At 38.6% G+C, this 23,699-nt stretch overlaps 1 protein-coding gene across 3 annotated transcripts; it reads right to left on the reverse strand.

Moving 5' to 3' along the window:
- Positions 1 to 859: 859 nt before the first annotated feature.
- On the reverse strand, positions 860 to 22,082 carry LOC116712847 (poly(rC)-binding protein 3). Of its 3 annotated transcripts, none has more exons than XM_032552690.1 (13): positions 20,721 to 22,082; positions 15,033 to 15,143; positions 14,905 to 14,928; positions 14,782 to 14,814; positions 14,601 to 14,717; positions 12,754 to 12,885; positions 11,884 to 12,012; positions 10,299 to 10,388; positions 8,542 to 8,583; positions 8,110 to 8,185; positions 5,611 to 5,663; positions 3,797 to 3,966; positions 860 to 2,994 (listed from the first exon to the last, which is right to left on the reverse strand). In XM_032552690.1, exons 2-13 carry the CDS (start codon positions 15,108 to 15,110, stop codon positions 2,658 to 2,660), a joined length of 1,281 nt encoding a protein of 426 aa, XP_032408581.1. In that variant the 5' UTR covers positions 15,111 to 15,143; positions 20,721 to 22,082; the 3' UTR covers positions 860 to 2,657. The 3 variants fall into 3 exon arrangements, with proteins under 3 accessions (XP_032408581.1, XP_032408579.1, XP_032408580.1); XM_032552688.1 differs by having other exon boundaries at positions 20,663 to 22,082; XM_032552689.1 differs by having other exon boundaries at positions 17,980 to 22,082.
- Positions 22,083 to 23,699: the final 1,617 nt, after the last annotated feature.

Genomic DNA, 23,699 nt, shown 5'->3' on the forward strand with positions numbered 1-23,699 from the left:
AAGTTATAAACTTTAATATTTAACTGCTAACTAAGGCTGAGATGGAGCTCTTGGATGTTTTTGTAATTTCTCTGAACTTTGCGCAGTCTGACCTTTGGGTGAATTTAATTTAAATTGGCGATTTAACATGTCATTTGCAAATATTCCTCCTCTCTGTACAGTAGTAGGAGTCAAAGTACAACATTTATTCTTAAATTAATCTCTGTGTTGACAACACATCTGTACTCTGCACACAGACCAGCAATAATAACTGTTTAATTTTATAGAGGGCTCTCAATCAATTGAATTCAGAAGACTTATTAGCATCACCAGGCGTTTACTTTCTCTTGAAAGCAGCAGTGATTTTGAAAACACAATATTTTTGCTTTGTCTTTGTTTTATTTATTTTAAAAGATTAAAAAGTCATCTGGCCTGACTCGGTACAGATGCTGCTCTGCACAACCTGAAAACACACATTCATCACTGCCATCACCTGAGTTAATACAAAATAAAACAATCACAAAGATGCATTCAAAATATCTATTGAATAATAATGAGAAATAAATCTCCTGATATGAGTGAGGGTGCACTTTAATTTCCCAGTGACAGTAACTGTGAGTTTAAAGATTATAAGCATCCAGCCAAAGATGAATTTATATGAGTTGTCATTTTGACTTTACTCATAAGTAAATCTCGTTTTATTTTTTTATTTTTGCTTTTACTACACGACCCTGGAGTTGTGTGGAACAGAAGTCTGATCCGTCAAAGCCCATTAACCGAGGGATAAATCCTCAAGGTCTGTGTTTATGTTAAGCAGTCAGAGAAATCAGTGGCATATGAAAGATTTTCCCCGTTAACAAAATCAAAAACGAAACCAAGCTGCATTCATAAAAAGTTCCATTTATTTCCAAGTCATTTTATTTACAAATCTTACAAATACGCCATTGCTGGAGTGCATGCCCGCATCGGAAAGATGAATAAAACATTAATTTAAAACAACTGATGTGAGTTCAGTTCTTTGAGGCGTTCTCCTTGTTTTCACGCTGGAGAACACACAACAAGCCGTACCAAACCAGCAAACGCGTTTCAGGCCAATCCTGCTCCACAGGATTACTGGGAAGAGAAGTCAGCTGTGAATCCACTGTGGCTTTACGATAATCCCATCAGAGCCGGCCACAGTGCAACGAGACTACAGGACTCCCGAGCCTGTTGGCGCTGATGAGAGCCCACCGTGAAACAAAGACACGCAGGACGGGGCCAATCTTCATTAAAAACAACACAAACAATCACTGTACAAACAAACCAGTTTACAGTCTTTCAAAGCACCACACCGTCTGATCCTAGGTGATAACCTCTAATCTAATTTTTTTTAAAGTTAAACAGATAGAAACACACTTTACAGAAATTCCTTCTCCAGGAGTAAGTGCTCCTTTAAAGCTCATAATAATGTAATATATATATATATTCCCTGGGATACTAATAAAAGCCTGAGTTATCCACTTTAATTATTCTGCATGTTCACATGACATCAGGATGTTATTATAGACCTCAGTCGACTCTTTTAATTAACGAAGACTTGTTTAATACTCCTGTCATTTCAGTCTGACTCTAATATCCTCCTGATTTATGGAAAACAAAAGGAACTCCTGGAAAATATCTATGGGCATCTGTGTTTTCAAATCTATATGTTAATATTAAAATATCTGCCATCTTTTAATAAAGTCTTATCAGGAAGGTACTGAGGAGAAGGTTGCTCAGAAGTTTACATACACTAATGGTGACATGAATCTGATTTATACGACTGCGTATGAGAACCACTGTAGATAGAAAAATAAAAAATGAAGTCGTTTCTGCAAAAAATCTGTAATTTTGAGATTAATTTCAGAAATCAGCAACAAAAAACAAACATTTTGATATATAATAGTCAAAAAATTAGCTAGAAAGAAATTCAAACTTTTTTTAGATTAATCTCAGAAAATTTCTAGAAAAAAATTCAAATTTTCTTTTGTCAAAATTTTTTAGTTTTTTGTAGAAAATTTAAAAAAAAAAGAGTAAATTTTACCCCCCAAAAATTTGACATCGTAAAGTTTCTAAAATGTTTTGCGTAAATTCATTCATTTTTTTCTATCTATAGTGGCCCAACAACGCTGCTGTAGATTTAAATAATTTATTTGAAAAGGAGACTCATTACAAAAGTTCACCCAGTAATGCAATGACATTACACACAGTAGTACAAGAGATATTGGACTTTGTCTCAGGAACAAGTTGCTCCTACTTGTTTGCGTGTTGTGGAGTAAATTTTCTTTAGTTGCTGCTGAGTAGTGGACGACCACATTACCTGTTTTCTGTTGCAAAAACAAAAGAAATCTGATCATTGTTTGCATTTTAAGTGGTTGTGGTGCGGCAGAAGGATGGGCAACATTCCTGCATATTTATGTTTCAAGTTTGCAAAGTTAAGCATAAGTGATTAATCTGATTACATTTTGTTTTAATCAATTCACCGCATTAGTTTAAATGTTTCTGTGCCAATTGAATGAACCCAGAAGGTTGTTGGTGGATTTAACCAAACATCAGCTGTGGTTTGTGTACATATCTGAAAGCATAACCCAACTCTTAAAAAAAAAAAAAGAAAGTGTATGTAAACTTCTGACTGGCCCTGTAGATTTAACGAGGCGGCATCAATAAGGAGAAAACTTTTGCCGGTCAGATTTTTTTGCACCAGATGTCGACATTTTTGCAGTATACGGGGTCAAACCCTGAGTTAGGCTGGAAGCTGCTGCCGGATGGACGGTCAGGACGGGGAGCGTCTTCATCCCCAGCAGGCTGGAAACGGGCAGGGCGTAGTGGGGGCTCTGGATGGCCGGCAGGGTGGAGGGGGTCGGGGTGGAGGCGGCCAGGACGGCCATGGAGGTGGCGGCGCTGGAGGCGGTGGGGACCGTTTGAGAGAAGCTCATGTTGAGGTCAATGGGGGTCGCAGAGGACGCGACCTGCATGGTGTATTTAGCCATCTCTAAGCTGGAGTCCAGAGGGTGGAAAAAGGTTGAAAAGACAAGAAAAAGAAGAGATACTTAGCTAAAAATACCAAAACCTGAAATGGAGAAAACACTTTTAACTTGAACCATGTTTTACGTTTACTGAGACATACTGAAAATAAAGATATAGTATCCTTTTATTTTTGTTTATGAATCAATTTATTAGCCTTTCAAACTTATGTAAAATAGAAAAAATTTTGCCTTCAAATAACCAGTTTATGTCATTTGTTAGCAAATTACGGCACTTCATACTACTAGTGGCATTTACGATAATCCGCAAAATGGCGGCAGTAAAAGCTGGGAGAAAACGCCAGAGTCGTTTCTGTTTGACAATAATTGAACAAATTTTTTGAAAATTGTGTTTCCTATTGCGTATTTGTATTGATAATCACAATACAATACTTTGACCTTTTTGTAATCTTCACCTAAAAACCAATATGAAAAAACTAAATATTTAACAAATAATAACTTAAAAAAATAAATAAATAACAACCACACTCCAAAAATTGAATTGGACAAAAAGTCACAATGAAACTAAACTATTACAACCAAGGATGAGAAAACACAAAAATCAAAGAATGAGCTTTAAAAAAAAGAAAAAGAAGCAGGAGGAAAAAAAGCAGCGAGTGAGGATTTTAATACAGTCAACAGAATGAAGCAGTGAGTTGGAACAAATCCAGCCTCACCCAGAAACACAACAAATCTGCCCTTTACAGCAGCTTGCCTTATCATCAGGCTGCGGTGTGAAGCCCGGCGGGACGTGGCCGCCCTGCGTAATGTCTCACCTGGCGTTGATGAGGTACTGGGCCACGCCGATGCTGGCCGGCGAGCCGCTGATCGTGACTTGGCGCATGGCTGAGCCATCAGTGGCGCTGGCAATTTTGATGTGCGCTCCAGAGACCTGGCGAATCTCATTGATCTTGCTGCCTTGTCTTCCAATTATGCAGCCAATAAACTAGCGGGAGGAGATTGAAAGCATGTAAATAACAAAAGAGCTCATATTTCAGCGCTGTCCAGGAATTAGATCTGACAGCAGAAGATAGGGGCCGCCGAAGCGACAAAAACCAACCCAGTTCTCCTTCTCTTCTCTCTGATTCTTACCTCCATTCATATCTAATAAAGAAAGTCTGGCCTGAGGAGTGAAGCGGGATTTGATAGCAAGTCAGCGCAGTAGAAGATTGGCTTTTAATCTCCGTTAATTCTCAACATTTTAGGGAATTTGCTTGTTTTCCATTTAATATGATGGTCTGTAAACAGAGAGAAGCGCCGTGATCTGTCTACCAACCAGCGCCTCTGAAACTCGGTGATTACCGTGTCAAATCCTTCTTGTTTGTTTTATGCGTGGTGTTGACTGACAATTCACAATTTTAGGGAAAGGTTACTTGCTTGACTCTTTCATGATTCTCTGTCGGTTGCCTGGTAACAAGAAGACTCCAGAAAGACAGCGGTCCAGCCAGCAAAATGGTCAGACAGGCACTTTGTTGTTTGTGCATTTCATTAAACAGAGAGAGCGATAACGGGAACTTTGAAGGGCCAAATCAGGGTTGAGTGGTCTTCCCTTTGTTTTTAACCTGCAGGTCTTCAGCTGCGGTCTCAGAATGAATGCAGCTTAATTTTCACCTCATTCAAAGCACTACAATGACTTTAAACAACTGGACACGAGTTTGAATTGTTGTTGTTGTTTTCTAATTTTATGGCTGCTGGCTCAGTGGACCACAGTTGTTTAATATATTGCTAAAATCAGTAACTCCTCCAAAACCAAAATGTACATGCTGTTTGTAAAGTTACAGTTAAAATGAAAGCAACTTGGTTTATTTAGCCGGTCCTATGTGTTAATTTATCAGTCACATATTATTGCAGAAATAATATGGAATAACATTCCTACATTTGAGGTCTGCGCTAAATAATTTTAGAAAGTAAATATTTAGTTTGAAAATGAAAAGTTTGGTTTGGATGAGTATTTAGTTAGCAAAATATATATTTAATTTTTTAGCTAAATATTTAGTTTAGAAACTACATATATGGTTTCAAACTAAATATGTTTCGATGTTGTTTGATATTGAACCAAATATTTCTATGGTTATTTATTTCAAACATGATAGAAGTATAAAATATCAGACAGAAATAAGGAAAGCAAGAGACGTAATTTTGTACCTCATTCTTAAAATGAGTCATCTTTAAAGGACTATGACGTATTTATCTACTTAAAGTGTGGATACAAAAATCCTGCACAAAAATCCTGGTTTAAATATCTGTTTAGTTGCAGTCTGAGTAGCTCTCCTCCCTTGACTGGTTTAAATTCATCATTAATCTTATTAAGCTTCAGTGCTACATGAACACCTATCTGTATCTTTGACCTGAAATTAGCTAGCTTTATTTACGAGTAGTAATATTCAACGATACTGCCGACAACTCCTCTCTGACGGTGCAGACGGTGAATTTATGAAGTAATATCTGTCGGCCAAGAAAAAGGAGAATTACTTTCTGTTGCTCAGATGTGTGCATCCCAACATCTCCCATCATAACTCGTCTCCTAGAAAGTTTTAATGAACTCAGCCGCATGAGGATGCAAGTGTTGGTGAAACAGTGGAGCACTTACATCATTAGGAATTGCCAGCTCCTGTGTACTCGTGGGTGCAGAAACATCCAATCCTGCAAAGTAGGACAAGAATCGCTAATAACAGCATTGTGCTGATGGTTCACACATTCATGACATGAAAAATCAACATCACTGAGGCTGGTTCATTACTATTATGTATCTTGAACATATAAATTACAAACATACTGTATATATACAGAGCTCATCCTTTTTCTTGCTGCAGTTTTAAGTCTGAGTTGAGGATGGCTATCGCATAAAACCTGCCTGAAAAATCTAATGTGCAGCTGATTCTCCGTCTAATGGAATCTCATCAAAAAGTCAATTTATTTAAAAAGAAAAAATGAAACTCAAATACTCATTACACACAGAGTGATTATATTTTAAGCACTTAATTCTGCTTACAGCTAAAGAAAAAAACCTAATTTAGTTGAAGAGCAATAGAAAAGGAGAAGTTTAATAAAGAAATGTCATATTGAGATGGAAACATGCGGCCCACATCCTGAAGAAAAGGCGACTGCACTGCAAAAACACAAAATCTTATAAAGTATTTCTGCTCTACACTCTAGTGCCAATATCTTAAAATAACTTACAAGTAACTTTTTAGAGAGATAAAGGAGCTTGTTTCATGTCAACAATGACTTGATATTAATGAAAAAGTTTTAGTTCCACTGGCAGATTATTTCACTGATGAGACATTTTCCCATGTAATAAGTGAAATAATCTGCCAGGAGTTATTGAGTTAAAGCAAGCTCTTATCTTTCTGAAAAGTTACTTGTAAGTCTCTGTCTTCAAGTGTACTGACATAGAAACTAGACCAAATTTTATCAAAAATACTTGGTCATTTTATCTTTTTGCAGTGAGGTGATCTATTTGTTGTTCATACAGAAATAATGAAATTCATGTTTAAGCACAGTATATGCACTCGGGGCTTGGCTGAGGCTCCTTTTGCATGAATTACTCCATCAGTGCGGCGTGACATGGAGGCGATCAGCCTGTGGTTCTGCTGAGGCGTTCAGGAAGTCCAGGTTGCTCTGATAAAACCTTCAGCTCATCTCATCCCCTCCTGAAAGCCACACCCACCCATCACCAAGTCCAGGCTTTGAGTTCTACTGCTGCCGATGTTTGGATGAATTTCCTCCTGGACAAGTCGAGACGTTTTCAAACCACCTGAGCAATAACTTTTCCTTTGATTCAGCTGTATTTAACGGTTGCAGAAGTTGGAGACTTCTGACTGCAACTAAACTTTAGTGTGTATACTTTTTCTCTCCACTCAATTTTAAAAAACTGTTCTTGCACAGATTGCTCTGCATACACCAAAAGTGAGCCTTTTAGAAATATATCACTCTGTGTGTTTTGTATCTCTATAATTTGAGTTTCACTTTTCTTAACTTGAAATTGTGAAATAAATCCAACCTTTGATGACGTTCTAAGTGACTGAGAAGCATCTGGATCTGTTTCTGTTGGCTGCATTTCCATTCCAAATATGCGCAAAACGTCGATATTCCGCGAATGTTGAAAAAACAGTTTCACAATTGCGGTGTTTAAATAAGAAACGCAAATAAAATCATACATGAATAAGTTTGTTCACACGATAAATCATTAAAAAATCATGCTGTCATCATCCTTCTAACACTTCCTGTTGTCTTTTTTCATCTTTTCTGCCTTTAGTAATGATCACATAGCTTATAAATAAATATATAACATAAATCACATAAATTGTGATGCAAAAAAAGTGTTTTATATTGCAGTTTTATATATCAGTACAGCTGAAAAACAACTCATCCTACAGCAAAAACTTATTGAAAAACGTGAGTTTTTTTCTTTTTCAAAATTGCCGTGTTTTTATTAAGCAAATTTATTTTCATAATTCCCATTTTGCACAATTATATGGTGAATGGAGACGCAGCTTGTGATGCAGTGTAATGTTTGTGGTTAGTCGGGGCAGATTAAATGAGTTTGGGACGACTGAGGTTGGGGATGATGTGGCCAAGATGATGTTAGATTTAGAGGAGAAATGTTGTGAAGGTAAAGGATTTTTTGGACGGGGGTAACTGGGTGAATGGGCTTAAATTTGGGAGGAAATGAGAAATCGTGAGAAATATTTACTGATCTGTAAATATTCCTGTCATTTTCCTCGCCCAAAGAAGCTGCCATGACTCTGAAATATCTCAGTCTGTCTGCTTCCGTCTGTAAAATATTCCTCTTCAGAGTGTAAATATCTCAGTGGCTAACTTTCAAGATTATTGATGAAACAATACTCTGGTGGCTTGACCTTTAAACTGGCTTCCTTTTTCTCTCTCCTTTCATCTGCGAAAAGCAGAGTACGACTAGAAAAGCCACCACCTACAAAGATAAAAACCTGTGAGAGTCTGTAAACTCTGAGAATGGAGACATCCTTGATCCTCACTGAGGTAACAGCGGCGTATTGATGGTGTGATTTCCGAAAGGAGTGAAGACAGAGGGATAGATGGACTTCCCCGGGGAGCCGTGGGTACGTACCAGGAAAGGTAGGGTTGCTCTGCCCAAGGGAAGGGAGGGGGATATGCTGCATAGCCAACTGGTGAAGCTTGGTCAACTGCAGGGTAGGAAGGAAGTTAGAGCTAACCAATCAAAGTGGATTATTTCAGAGGAGCTGAAAACTACAATCTGAAGTTCACAAACATCACAGATGGTGTCAGTGTGAAAGAGATCGATCTGCCTTTAGAAAGCATGCAGAATACAGTCACAACTGATCATAAATGAGATCATTTCCATTTCAATCAATGCAGGTTACTACTGTGGGTTAGTGTTAGTCATGTCAACAGATCGGGGTTACTGAAGTTTCCTCTCTGCAGAGTGGGACACAGAAAGGGCGTATTGGTGTGCTTGGAAGGAGTGGGCAGGAGTAGATCGTTAGGACGGATGGCGGTCGCTCAGACTGGCTCTACTTACATCTTGATGTGCAAATGCATACTGTCCTGGAATTGCAAACGCCTGGAAGGACACAAGACACGAGGGGTGACAAACTGACATGTTGGAACACGAAACAGAAACTGTGCAGCCGAGTCTGAAGTGTGACCCGGCCAGGCGCAGTGGAAATCCATTCCCTTCCCGGCTCTAATGTGTATGGATCTGATGGAATTTCATCTAAATGTCATCTGCTGTTTTTCTGCCCCCTTTGACTGTGGCTTGAAATCCAATAACATAAACAGATGTCTGATAGGTCAGAGCGCACACAGCCAAAATTCAGGACAGCAGCCTGCCAGGCAGATCAACACGTGAACTTTACACGCAGCCCGTCTTCCAGGTTTCTCTCTGCCATGCAACAACTCATGTCTCACACTTTTTACACATCTTGTTATGCAGCAGCCACAAACCTGTGGATATTTTAATAGGTTGGTGCATAATTGTGAATTGAAGGGGAAGGAATACATGTTTTTTACTGAGAAAAATAAGAAGATGTAGTGTTTATTTTGTATTCAACTCCCCAGAGTCCAAACTTTGTTCCAGCTGAAGTTCTCGACTGGAACTTCGAGAACTTCGAAGTTCCAGTCGAAGTTCTCGACTGGAACTTCGACTGGAACTTCGAAGTTCCAGTCGAAGGAACTTCAGTTTGTAGACTGAAATCAGTTTGTAGATTTCAGTCTACAAACTGAAATCTGTTTATCCTCCCTGGCAAAATAGCTCAAAAGTATGCATATGGTTTATTCACTGGTTGTTCCATTTTAAAAAATATGCATGTCTTTTTTGCTTGTTTTTGTTTTTGAAACACAAGTGTAAAAGTAACCCAATTAAAAATCCACAGTATTTGATTTTTGCTTCAGCTAAATCCAAAAACTGATGTAGTTTTAATTATTTAGCGATAGCAGAAATGACGGAAGTGTCTGGAAGACGGCGTAGAAATGGACATTTCGCCCAGATATCAGTGATTTTGTTCATGGTAAAATCCTCAGCTCCCACTGAGATGTGTTGACTTGAAGACAAACATCTTCATGTTGAGACTTCAGCCGTTTCTGAAGTGCTAAATGAAAATGTGATGCGTGTTAGTTCATCGCAAGGGTGAGCAACCTGCAGCTCGCTCAAAACCAAACAAATGGTTTAGATTATGGATTCAATAAGAAACAGTCAGATGAGGAGCTTTTCAGTAAGTTCTTATGCAAAATTTGCTTTTAATATCTATAACAAACTAATTGGCTTCAAACTATGTGACCTATCCGTCTTCATTTTCCAGATCACCTCATTCTAGAAAATAGTTTTGTTGTTTTGTAATAAACAATTTTTGTCTAAAATCTGAAAGCAGAAATACATTTTACATTAACTTTTCTAGCTTTTACAATAAAACATAAAAAATGTTTCAGCTGTAGGTGAGTTTTATTTTGTTGTTGCAGGATGGAAAAAGTTGCTGACCTGGTTTATCACTTGAAATCATTTTAAAGTACATTTTACAGTAAAGTTTATGTGACATGTAAAAAGTAGCATGTAAATCAGGCTGAGAGTAGTGATGCAAGATGTTGTAAAAGTCACATATTTCCACATAATCTTCTGCCTTCAGCCTCCTTAACATATTTCCTTTATAATCTCTCTGCATGAAGACATTACTTCAGAGCAACTGAGTCCCTCTGGTGGTTAATGACCGGTGTTATTCAGCTGCTGCATTTTTTAATTTTCATACACTTTAAAAGATTGATTACTAGTGTTTGACCACTTACTTGTGCAGAGTGCTGCGGGGCCAACACAGCGTGAGCTCCGGCAGGAAGGACCTTGGGACGGTAAGGAATAGTTGCTCCTTTCGGTGGAGACTGGAGGCACAGGCGAGCAAACCAAAGAGGAGAAAACATTATGCACTCCCACAGCTGGCAGCGGTGCATTTTATCCGCTACTTTATACCACTCAATCAGCATTTTTATGCCCTGTACATCTGCAGTGAAAGGAACATGAGACCCTGAAGCACAGAAAGCTGTGAGCAGACCCCATAATTAGGAATAAGTTGAAGCTCCAATCCAAATCCAGGGCTGCACTTAATGCAGCAGGAATACATTAACAGTAACTTCTCCAGCTGACATGCTGCAAGAAATACTAAGAAGCAAAACAAAGAGGTTCATATACTCAGCAGGCAGCGACTGATAGAATGGATAAGGAATTAGAATATGAATGCAAACCTGCTGCCAGTAAAATATGACAGAACCGACGTTGTGACGTTTAGAAATAAACGTCACAACGTTTATTTCTAGGGTTTTTCATATTGGGACAAAGGTAAAAAAAAGTCACACTTCAGATTCCACTCTGACATTAACTCAACAATTGTGGAGCCAATTTGGATCAACTGATTATCACCAGTTAAGAACCCCTCTATGAAACCAGTGGCTTACTGGTCTGTAGCCTAAACCAGTGCATCAACACAAAGTCAGAACAGAAAGACGTCAGCAATGACCTCACAGCAGTAACTGTTGCTGTCGCTCAATCCGAGAAGAGAAATCAGGACATTTCCAAACAGTTTATTTCTACAGAGAGAGAGAGAGATTTCCAGGACTGGATGCAGCAGGATGGTTTGCATTTGTATCAGAACTAAATCTGAATGAAGAGCAAAACTTTTAGAGATCATAACGCACCATGTTTGGAGAAAATCAAAGAATGTCAAACACAGCGGTGGAAGGATGATGGTTTGGGATTAGAAAAAGGACATTTAATAGTCAATCAGTCAACCATAAACTTTTCTGTGAACCAAAGTAATCTAATGTTAAATCTGTAATTTTTGAAAAGGTCAAAGCCCAGTTTTCTTTTTCTGAGTATACGAGAGCAAAGTTATTTCTTTTCTTTCTGTTCAGCTGAAGTCCGGCCTGTACTGGGTCAAAAACAGGACAGCAAACACAAATACAGCAGCTAATCTACATCAAAACATATCAAAAAGGGAAAAAATAAAACATGTAAATGGCTCACAGTGGAAAAAATGCTGTGGTGGAAATTAATATTAATGTTTTCAAGCCTCAATGAAGTGAATCAACACTGAAACAAGAACTGGGCCTGATTGAGAGGCTGAATTATTTTAACTTTGCTTGTTTTCAGTAAATAATGACAATAATCTGGTTTCACTGGAGGTAAGACCATTTAATAGGTCCTGATAAGGAAAACCCTCAAATTAAAACGGAGTGTACTTTCATCTAAATGTTTTGGATTTTTTTTTAAAAACAAAAGCCTCCATTTTGCTTTCAATGCTCAGTAGTACTGAACATCTTCTATATTTCCAGACTGAACCCAAACCGTTTCCAGCCTCACAGAACCGGCAGCAGAACTCACCTCCAGCATGACGGAGCAGATGTGCCTCACACACTGAGTGATGGCCTGTGGAGTGCCGGAGATTGTGACGGCCCTCTCTGTGGAGTCCGGCAGCATGTCTCCTGCCACCTGAACCTGAGCGCCTGTGGTCTTCACATCAACCCAAAAGACAGACGAGACAAAGGCTGTTTACTCCTGAAAGGAAGGCGCTGAAAAGCTGTTTGAAGATTACCCCAAACACTCTGTGACCTGCAGGGAGCAGCTGCAGCCTAAAAGGCAAAGCATGCTCCAATATTTGAAGAGACACTCGCAAATATTGTCCATTTGGACAAACTGATCCATACAGGCACACTGCAAAAACACAGGATCTTACCAAGTCATTTCAGTTTCTAGTGGAAATAGTACACTTGAATAAGACAAAACTAACTTAAAAGTAACTTATCAGGAAGATATAGAAGCTTGTTTTAAGTAATTCCTTGATACTGATTTTAAAAATTCTAGTTCCATTGACAGATTATTTCAGTGGAAATTACAAAAGTAAAAAGAACCAGAACTTTTACATCAACATTAAGAAATTATTTACTTGTAACATTCTCTTATATCTTGCTGAAGCGATTCTTGTCAGTATTTCAAGTGGAATAAGATATTAAGTCTAGTTTCTAGTTTCTAAGTGAAACTAGAAACTGTAGATTCTACAGGACTGTAGATATTTTGTAATATTATTTGTAAGATTCTGTGCATACTGGGTGTTATTTTCAGATGCAGTTACCATCTTAAAGCAGAAAAAACAAGAATTGTTTGATTTCTGAGTCTCGGAGGATTTTTTTATTCCTGTGTGGGTTCAGACAAACAAATTCCAGCTGGAGAAGAAGGAGGACAAGCAGCCCGTACCTCCCTGATCTCTTTGATCTTGGAGCCTCCCTTGCCGATGAGCGAGCCACACTGGCTCCCTGGGAAAACCAGACGAAGTGTCACAGGTGGCTTGCTTGTCACGTTGCTGTTTGTCATGGCTGCGGTGATATCCTGGGGGGAATTCAAAAATATGTTGCAGTTTTTTCCTTTGTTGAACCTACAGAACGTCAGCTCGGTTTGACGTGTCCTTTTCAGTTATTTTGCGAAGCCGGAGGAACGAAACGCTTCTGGAAATGTTTTTGTAAAAGAGAATGATGGACGTTGATATGGAGTCCTGGTGAAAAGAAAAGAAAATACTCACTTCTAGGATTTTACCAAGTTCTGGTATCATATAATCCCTTCATTCCTGTTTAATCCACACAGGGGCTGATGGATGTATTAATAACCTTTATAATTTTTGTTTTCTTTATTTTCTTATTTTTCCTACTTTTGCTTTAGTTAATTATACAATACAAACCCATTCAATAAATTAGAATAAACTGAAAAGTTCAGGAACTTCATCACTAAGTGAAACATATTATATGGATTAACTGCACACAGCTGGATGTTTGAAAGCTTCATTTCTGTTAATTATGGTGATTTTTCCACTTCCAGTTGAATAAAATCATGACCTTGAAAACAAAATATTACATCAGACCAACAGAAAAAATATTTTGAATCTGCCTAGAGGTTGTTATTTTCAAAAGGTAGATTTAATCTGACAAACAAGACTCATCATATATTTTAATTTATTCAATACGACTGTAAGCTGCAAAAACACAAAGTCTTGCCGAGTGTTTTTGGTCTAGTTTCTGGTGTAAATATCTTAGTAAACTTGAAATAAGACAAAACTAATTTATAATTAACTTTTCAGGAAGATATTCGAGCTTGTTTTAAGTCAGTAATTTCTTAATACTGATGATGAAAATTACTAGTTGCATTGCAGATTATTTCACTTATAATATAGAAAAAATGTCTTGTAAGTGAAATAATCTGCCAAGGGAACTAAAACTTTTTCATCAATATTAAAAAATTTATTTAAAACAAGCTCCTGAAAAGTTACTTGTAAGTTAGTTTCGTCTTATTTCAGGAGTACTAGAATAAATTTACTATAAATCAGACCAAAAAAGATTTTGTGTTTTTGCAGTGTATGGGAAACTTTGTCGATCAAATATACCACCGACGCTGCCGGGCAACCAATCTGTTTGCTTCGACATGAGACATAAAATATTAAAGTTCATGGCAGAAATGCTGCAGAAAGACCAAATGTCAATGGCTTGTTTGGACGTGTTGTTAAGACGACAATATTTCTTGAACAATCTCCTCTGGAGACGTTTGGTCATAAATACAGAACAAAAACCTTCTAACTGTTGCGCACGGTGGGGGAGGGGTGGTGATTTGGGCTTGTTTTGCAGCCACTGAGTCACCCATGAATTAATGTGTCAACTGAATTTGATTTTAAAGACAAATGTGAAACCATCTATCTGATGGCCCAAACTGAATTATGCAGGAAATGAAGTACTATGTGGGCTGAAACGCCCATATATGGAAATCAGCTTCGTCGAGCTTTTGAATCGTTGGGTGCACTTAGTTTCTGGAATACAGTTTTTTGTATTTGCTTCATAACCATTGTTAGCGGGTTAAGACCTTTGGGAAGAGAAAATCTGACTTTAATCTTGAGATCAAAAATCTGAATTCTGAGAAAAACAGTCAAAATAATATTTACATTTCTGGTCCTAATCCTGTACCGTACCATTGACAGAGAAAAATCTAAGGTGTGCTTTTGTACTCTCGAGTTAGAACTCATTAACCTTTGACCTGAGAACTTGCTGAGGATGAATCTGTACCTCTTCAAACTTCTGTGCGATCATGGAGAAAGCCCTGAAGATTCCCTCTGTGGGTCCAGTGATGGTCACTATCCTCTCAGGAGACGAACCCTCTGATATGTTGATGCGAGCGCCGCTCTGCAAACACAGGCTGTTGGTCATTCAGACTTTGTTCCGACTGATGACTTCAAACAATACTCACCTCTTCCCTCATCTTCTTCACTGTTTCTCCTTTCTGAAAATAAAGAGATTTAAAAAATATATTTTGTTTTTTAAGGCAAATTCAATTAGGAAGTACAAAAAAAATTATGTAAATGAAATTGACCTTTCCAATGATGCTGCCCACTTCCTGTGAGAGAAAATAAAGGAAAAAGAGGTGAACAACGTGGAGTCAGAATGAAATCACTTCAGATGGGTCTGTAGAGGAAAACGCCTTGAAGATCTGCTGATTACCTTTCCATGCATCAGCAGCCTCAGCGTTAGCGTGACGTTCAGGCCGCCGTCCAAGGTCATCTCTTCCTTGTCGGACATCCTCAGTGACTTCAGATCTTTGTGGTGAATACTCTGCAGAGAGGACGAAGACGTGTCTCTGTGTTAGAAGTGGTTTAATGCTTCAGGATGTGGAGGAAATGATGTGTAAAATTGAGGAGGAAATCAGCCACATTCAAGAACATCTTTCAAAGGTGCAGTTTCATCTGGATTTCTTCTTTCTTCAGGTATCACTGAGTTTCTGTTTGAGGTGAAATAATCAGGTTTGTGTCTATTACAGGATCTACTTCTATGAATTTCCACTTAAGAAGATTTGGGTGCTTGTGCTAATGGCCATGTCATACTTTGGTATTAGAAAAGGGAAAATGAAGTGAATCATTTCCTGTCCTCAAACATTTTTCTGCTAAAGAGCAACCTGACGAAGCAAAGGTAAAAGCTTTTATTCTGTGGTAGAAATTGCAATTCTCCTGAGTCGTTAGGGATGGACCTTAATAGCACCTGCAGCTCTTGGCAAAAGTATTGACGCCCAATTAACTTTACAGCACTTTGTCACATTAGTGACTGATTCTAAGTATCAGTGTATATCATTGGGATTTTATATAACAGACCAACACAAAGTAGGGACGGTGAACTGGAATGATAAATGAATACATATCTGAAAAAGGAGCCGAACATTTTTATTCACAGCCCTTTGGTATAATGTCCTTAAATAAAATATTTTCCAAACAAATACCTTCACTGCAAAAATCCAAAATCTGACCAAGTATTTATGTCTAAAATCAAGTGCAAATTATTGTTGTGTATGATACACTAGGTCAAATAAAATACTGTTCAAGCAGATAACTGGAAGTGGCACATTTAGCAACGTTTATTTTCGAACCGAGAACATCTCTTCTTCTGCACAGGTTCCGCTCACCTCTCTTGTGCACAGCAAGAGCGCCACCAATGGCGAATTGTTATATTTCGTTTACCTTCAGATTATACAACCAAACAGCCTCCAACACATAGGAGCATAATCAGACCAAAAGTATCTAACAATCTTAATCCTGGAGGTTCCATCATTTCTTTGTCTGGAACACCACAGTTATCTTAGCACACTGCAAATAAGACTAAAATATTTTAAAAGTAACTTTTCAACAAGATATACAGTAGGTGCTGGTTTTAAAGTAAATAATTCCTCAATATTGATAACAAAACATGTTAGTTCCATTGAAAAAGGATTTCACTTATAACATTTTTCCCATGTTATAAGTGAAATAATCTGCCAGTGGAACTGGAATGTTTTATCAATATTGAAGAGTTCAACGTAATTTTACATTTGTCTGTCTACAAATAATATGCAAATAAAATATAGCAACTTTTTAGGTTGTAACTTGACGTCAAAAGTTTGCACAGCGAGGCAAGCGAAGCACGTTCCAAAGTTTGAGCAGCTACTTTCATCCTGTTTAAAGGATTCTTTGGAGAATTTATCAGGGTCGGCTGGTGTCTGAGGCGTTATGGATCGTTGCTGTTTGTCTTCTCATCGTGGAGCTGTGAGTTGGAGGTGGAGAAAAGCCTATCACACGCTGCAATCTTCACGTGTCTTTAGTTCCAGCTAAATAAAAGTTGTGTGACTCCCTGGGATAAGATGAGACACAAAGGAAACCACTTGTGCTGTGGAAGTCTGAGAATCAAGTGATCATAGTGTGACTTTCCTCTAAAACACCACACAACGTCCACTGTGTCTGGTGCGTGTCCAATTCTTTGTATTTGAGGAACAAATAAAGAATGATGATGCATTAAAACAGTTTGTTGGACCTAACGGCTTCAGCTCTATAAAGGACCAGAGTTGCAGTGTTTATAAGCTTATCAGAGTTCTGAGAAGTTGTTGTTCAGACTCTGACGAATGACGATGCATAACTAATAAGCAAACTAATCTAAGTGAGGGAGAGAAGTAATTTTAGTCAGAGACAGTCTGGATTTCAGTGAACATTCGATTAGGGCACATTCCCACCAGCTCTGTTTAGTCCATTTTAATGAAACTCCAGTTCATTTGACTAAAAAGTTCAGTTTGCTTGGAGAGGTGTGGATGTGTATTCAAACTGATGTGGACCAAAAAAGAAAACTCTGGTCCTCTGATAAACCTCGGTCTATCATCAGATTTGATTGAAGAGAACTCTACCACAGTTCGAATGCATAGTGTGAGCGCCAAACTACTGTGCAAGGCATTCTGGGTAAATACAACCAAAACAAATGTGCACGTCTAGCGCTAGCAGGAGAAATGATTTGTGGTCTTTTACTAAAGAGAAATCTTCCAACCGCTAAAATCTGGTGCTACTCCATTTTTGTTTACATTTTGTGAAGAAGGAAGTTGCGTTTAGTGTCTTCAGAGGTTTTTGTGTCGTTTCCTTCAATGAGTCCTGGTGCAGCGCCCTCCCAGGCGAGGAGGGGAACAGATTCCTCAATTAGTTTGATTTGTTGACAGTACAGAGAGAAAGCGAACCACAGCAGCTGAAAAGGGGATACATTTTTCTATTTTGGTCCCAAATGAACTGAGTTTACGGGACTACCAGGTATGAAAACATTCTTAAAACATTTCATGCAAAGTTGCTGAGCAGAAGGTGTTTGCTGCAAGCTAGCAGCAATCCTGATTGCCCTTAAAAGCAACAAATCCACCTGATCTGGCATGCATGATTTTTCATCCCACTGACAGATAGATTAAGTCCTTTCTGTTTGTCTATATGAAGGTGAATGTTTATACGAGATGAAACATCAGTTTCTGGGTTGTTTTTCACTTCCGATGTTCTGCTTCTGATGGCTTTGTTCTGATATTCCAGCCAGATCTCAAGTCAAAAATGAAAAGAAAAAATAAATATTTTTTTAACCAGCTGTGCCAATGAAACAGAACTCAGATATCTTGCTTTGTCATTACCAGACAAAATCAGGGATGTGTGGTTTACATATCCAGCAGAACTGGAGTAATGGGCGGGGCTTCACTGCTGGTAATCCGGTTAAAGCATGTTTTGATGTTGCTCTGCCATCCTGGACATAAACCGTATATTAATACATGGCTTTTAAATCTTCCACTGAATCGTTCTTCTGCAGGGAATTAATGTATATACAACAAAACATCTGAAAGCTATTGTCAAGTCAGATATTCAGCACTGTTTAGTCCACTTTCATTGAATTCTAGTTGCTGTGTCTGGAAAGTCTGGTTCGTTTGGGAAGATGTGAATGCCAATCAAACTCTGATGCAAACCAAAGAAGCTAACTCTGTCTGTCCACAAAACTCAGTCTCGGCTCGGTTGAAATGAACTCTGATGCAGTTTGAATGCTTATGTGAACGCCAAGTGGACCGGAGCCCGGTCCAAAAGTAGGAAGTGGACTATAGAACAGGGCATTCTGGGTAAATGCAACCAAAACAAACATGCTAGTCTAGGACTAGTGGGAGAAATGACTCATGGTGTTTTATCAAAGACGAAAGAGAAATCCTTCAAATGCTCAAATATGTCACCACTCCATTTTTGCTTACATTCCATGAAAATGGAAGGTGCGCTCTATGTTTTATGTGTTGGGATGTTGAAGAAAAATGGTCTGAGAGGATCCAACTAGAAATCCAACCAAGGATCTTTATGTCTGGAGTCGTGTTTTGTTTGGTCCGATGAAACTGATGTGCAACTGTTTGGTCATAATGACCATCATTACATTTGGAGGAAAAATTGGGAGCTTGGATCATAATCCTAACTGTGAAGTATGGCAGTGGCAGCATAATGTTGCGGGGCAGTTTTGCTCATACACATCATAAAATAGGTGGCATTACGAGAAAACAACATTTTATGAAAATATTGAAGCAACATCTAAAGAAACCTGCAAAGAAGTAAAAGCTTTGGCACAAACTAGTCTGGAAAATGGACAATGAGCCTCAGAAGCTAAAGTGGATACAAAGTGACTTAAGGACAACAAAGTCAGTGTTTGGTGTGGCCATCATAAAACTCTGATCTTAATAATATGGAGAAGTTGTGGGAACATTTAAAAAGTGTGTGTGATTGAGGCAGCCTGCACACTTTCACCAGATCTGGAACCAGAACTGCAGCAAACTATTGAGAAGGTTGACAAAGGAAAACCAAAAGGTTTGACCCAAGTCATGCAATTCAAAGGCCAAATACAGAGGAAATGTATGCAAATTTCTGGTTTCCAAGATATAAATCAATAAATCTGATATATTTATTCTCTCATCATACACTTTTAGCAAACAGAAATAAATTTGGTGATTCTAACTGACCTAAAACAAGAGAAGTTTGGTCTGGTTTACAGACAGAGACAAAAAAATCTCTGTGTCTTTTAATTTGTTGTATGTAAACTTCGGGTTTCCGCTGTATGTATTTCAATAGATGCTGTTTACTTTTTCTTGGTTGTGTAATTTACAGCTTCTAATTCAAACTCCTCCATAAATCCTACCTTAGAGAAACCTCACTATTTAACACATAACCGAAAACTGAGTCAGTCAGACCACCAACGGCACAATCCAGTTAGTGATAATCATCATGAAATGTGTCAGGATCAACTGACCCAAATAATGCAGTAAATTAACGGGATCAGGAAATGAAACAATCCCAACCGATGAAGCTGCACGAATCTCAACCATCTGATCAAACACACACAAAAAAAATAAAAGAGAGACGGACATCTTTCAGCAAACATCCACAGCGTTCCCGTCTCTGTGTATTGGTACAATGACTACATCAAACAAACAGCGGCGTCTCGCTCTAATCCTGCAGGCCCAAGATTTGTTTAGTTAATGCTAAGACCCTTTTGACCTATTTCTGTCATCCCCAGCAAGTCAAGACTTCTGAACAAAACCCCGATGCACAACGGCAACTGAAGAGTTTACACGATAAAAAAAGAGATCACCTGTGAGGAAACTCTGCTCTGTGAATGCTGACAGACAGAAGTATGCCTCAGACAATTAAAACACACACTCACACACACACACCCACACACCCACACACACAGGGCCTTAATCCTGGAGGGAAATGGGGAACAATGTCTAAGTGGATTACTGGAGGGATTTTGTTAGACTATGAATTCAAAATCTAAGGGTAAACCAAGGAATGTCTAATTTTGAACAATGTGATACAATTGTGATGAGTTACGCTTTATTACATACTGTATTCCACTTTGTTTTAAAGGGGTCTTCAGATCAACAAAAGCACACTTTATATTTAATAAAATGTGACAATTATCACATTAAAAATGTTCAAACAACGCATGAGAGAGATTACAGCGTGACTATCTGGAGTGGCGACTATTTATAGCGTTTTGTGAGCCTCCACATATCATGAGGCGATACAGAACTCAGCATGAAGGTTATAACAACGGAGATACATCAGAAGTTTGGCTTTAGGTCTAAATTCAAACAATCCTGGGCTGTTTGAAGTGAAGAGTTTAAGAGAAAAACCCAGGAGAGGAGTGAAAAACAAGCCGAAGCTGAAAATATCTCAGCCTAATAGGAGTCAGGGGTAGCGCGTTAAAACAAAGCCTCGCTTTGTCTGGCGCCCATTAGATGTGCAGAAGCAATACCTTCAAGTTTCTCTCTGGCTAAGCTTCAGCCTTACCATTAACAGCCATCTGAGCAACCTGCAGCCATCAGGGCCGGCTCTTGACCAAACTGACCTTGGAGTGGGAGAAATTCCTACTCGTCTTCTTTGGTTCTGGTATCTTTGGGATGAATGGCCTTTTAGTTTGAAGTCCGAGTTCGGTGTTTGGTCCCTTTGTTTTTCAGTGATCCACAGAGTGGACAGATGGCTCCCTGTGCCCTCAGAGCGGCTGGAGCGAAGGCAGGCTTTGCTATTAGTCCCTCAGCTTAGACCGAGATAAGCCCCTACGCAGGCAGGGCAAGTGGGCCCGCATCTCTCGCCTAATTCCCCCTGTCACAGCCACCGAGGAGGCGTTCCTCTGACCGGAGATCCACGAGGCCCGGCGGCAGGGCAGGGCGAGGGGTGAGGAGGCTCGCCGCCTGGATGCCGTCCAGCACAGACAGTGATCAGCAGCAGAGAAAAACCCAAGAAGATCAAGGATTCTCAGAGAGACAGTGAAGAGACGCCTTGTTAACCAATGAGTCTTTATGACCCTGCAGGATGGCTGCGCCTCTCATTAGGATCTCAGAAAGATTCCTGGCTGCTTAAAAATAACCTAACTGATGGAGAACAACGTGGCGTCTGAAGTATTTAGTGATGTTAAGCACAATGTCTTCATGGGGTGCGCCCCCCCACCACCCTCCCTCCACTCGGCCTCTGCCCTCCCCCCACAACAAGCCCTTGTGGCCTCGTAATGAGGCCAAACTGGATACAATAAAACCATTCTGCGCTGAAAAATGTGTTCATCTGAGCTCAGAAACTGTGAAGGAAATGAATCAGTGAAGCAGAAGTGGCATATTTAATTATCATTCAGAGCGTCTCACCAAGACAATAATGGCCTCATGGCTTGTCTAGCACATATCTAGGAACGCATTATATCCACTTTACAAGTAGCATCCTTCTTCCGCCTTATAGTAATATTCATTCACAGAAAGGAACAGATGATCACAGAACGGAGCGGCTTCAATTACAGGTAATTCTGCTCTTATGAGAAAAGCTCAGAAAGCCTGCAGTATCTCTGAATCCCACTTGTAGTTTTTTAGCTTAAATGTCTACCTTAAACACAGTTTGGTAAAAGTTTATTAAAGCCAAGTGCCATGAAAACATAAACATTTTCAGGTTACAACTGTAAATGCATCCCCATGAGATTCTATGTGCCAATTCACAACATGTAATCTCAAATTGTTTTACTTTAAGCTGGTGATATTTTCATATTTCAGTTTCCAGAAGAAAAAACACAAATTATTTACAAAATATGAACAGATTTTAATACCAGTGATGTGGCTCACCACCCAGGGCGGCATGGCCTGGGATCTCCGAGAGAAATCAGTCAGGAACGTCCCAAAAAAGTTTTTATTGTTTTGTTTAGAAGATCTCTACCATTAAAAGGTTTTTGATGCTAATTTGGTGGAAACTGGGAGAGTGGGCGGAGCTCAAAGGTAATCATGGATAACCAATTAATATTTGAGAAAACTCGCAGCGTCAGATTGTTGCTATGGTAACACAACAATCAATCACTTAAAATTATTCTTTGTACTCCTACAAAGGAAACTTACCAAGTCCTTTGAATCTTAAATTTCAGTTTTTAAAAATTTGAAATCTTTTTCTATGCTATATCTAGTTTTTATTTATGCTGAAACTTTAACAGTATTCTAATTGTCAGGAAGTAAATATTTTAATTTTAGATCTAAGTTCGGTGCTAAAATTCAAGCTATCCTGGGAGGCCCATGATGCTCTGGGGGCCCTGAGCTTATGCTTCGGGCCGGCTCTGTCATCAATTCCCAATATTTCTAATGTTTGGCTTAATATTGAATATAGTTTGAAGTGTTCTGTACCAGCCTTCGTATTGGATTTTACTCTGAAATTGTAAAACTTTATTTAAAGTTTTTGTAGAACTGAAATGTCAATGAGGATAATTTAGAGTTGATATAAAAGTCTCAACATGTTTGTCTTTAATAATACGCTGCAGAAAAATAGCATTTATTTGAATAAACCCTCAAACTCCTGAACAGTCCGGTAGACATTTTGTTCTAATCTATCAATTTGGAACAGGAAGTCCTTCTGGTAATGACAGATGATGGGCAGGGAAACTATTCTTTACCACGAAAGTACTGTACATTAGACAGCATAATAATGGAAATATGCGAACAAAAACCAGAGCTGGGGGGACTGAAGCAGAATGAAAATGCAGACATCTCCAGATGAGCAGTCTGGACTTTAGGAACACAATCCTTCTGTGTCAGTGATAGTAAAATCTGAGGCAGCCTGGTTGTACTCGGTGACACGACGTTGTTGTAGAACGGAGACAGAAAGGGTTCTGTGGCAGACAGCCAGGGGAAATTCATACTTGGACCTGTCAGATGATGAGAAAGATGGAGATGACTCATCTTAGTGATCCTTGTATATGCATTACAAGATGATGTGAGGAACAGGAGGAGGAGGAAGAGGAGGAGACAGGGGAGCAGAGATGAGCAGATGGATACAGACACAGAAACAAACTCTGACAAGAAGTCACCGTCCTCTGTGACTCACAACAAACATATTTAAATACCGACTCATTGTAGGAATTACAGCCAGAATTAAATTGCAGATTTTAACTATATCATAAATTCAACCTAAAATATTATTCATGCATAAGTGAAAAAAAAACTATCTGATTTTTATTTTCAAAATTATGTAATCAAAAAGAAAAAGTGTAAAACAAGTAAAGTGTTTCTTTAAAGTGAGTAAAAATAAATAATACTAACAAATTTAGTCAAAGGAAACATATTTCCAAATCTTTTGTTTTTCACAAATCAATACATACTAGATTTAGATCTGTTAGAGCAGTGCAAATTATTTCCAGTAATATTTATTATTGTTGCATTACTGTAGCTCCATATGGCTCAGCAGATAGATAGATAGATAGATAGATAGATAGATAGATAGATAGATAGATAGATAGATAGATAGATAGATAGATAGATAGATAGATAGATAGATAGATAGATAGATCTTTATGTATTTCTGCTTTCCA

This window comes from Xiphophorus hellerii, chromosome 22, assembly GCF_003331165.1.
Source record: "Xiphophorus hellerii strain 12219 chromosome 22, Xiphophorus_hellerii-4.1, whole genome shotgun sequence".
In the NCBI taxonomy this organism is placed as follows: Eukaryota; Metazoa; Chordata; class Actinopteri; order Cyprinodontiformes; family Poeciliidae; genus Xiphophorus; species Xiphophorus hellerii.

Coding starts and splice junctions, on each gene's coding strand:
- LOC116712847 (XM_032552688.1), bottom strand. Junction 14,718..14,781: donor TGAAGAAGATGAGGGAAGAG/GTGAGTATTGTT, acceptor CTGTGTTTGCAG/AGCGGCGCTCGCATCAACAT. Junction 3,967..5,610: donor AGCTGGCAATTCCTAATGAT/GTAAGTGCTCCA, acceptor TCCTCCCGCTAG/TTTATTGGCTGCATAATTGG.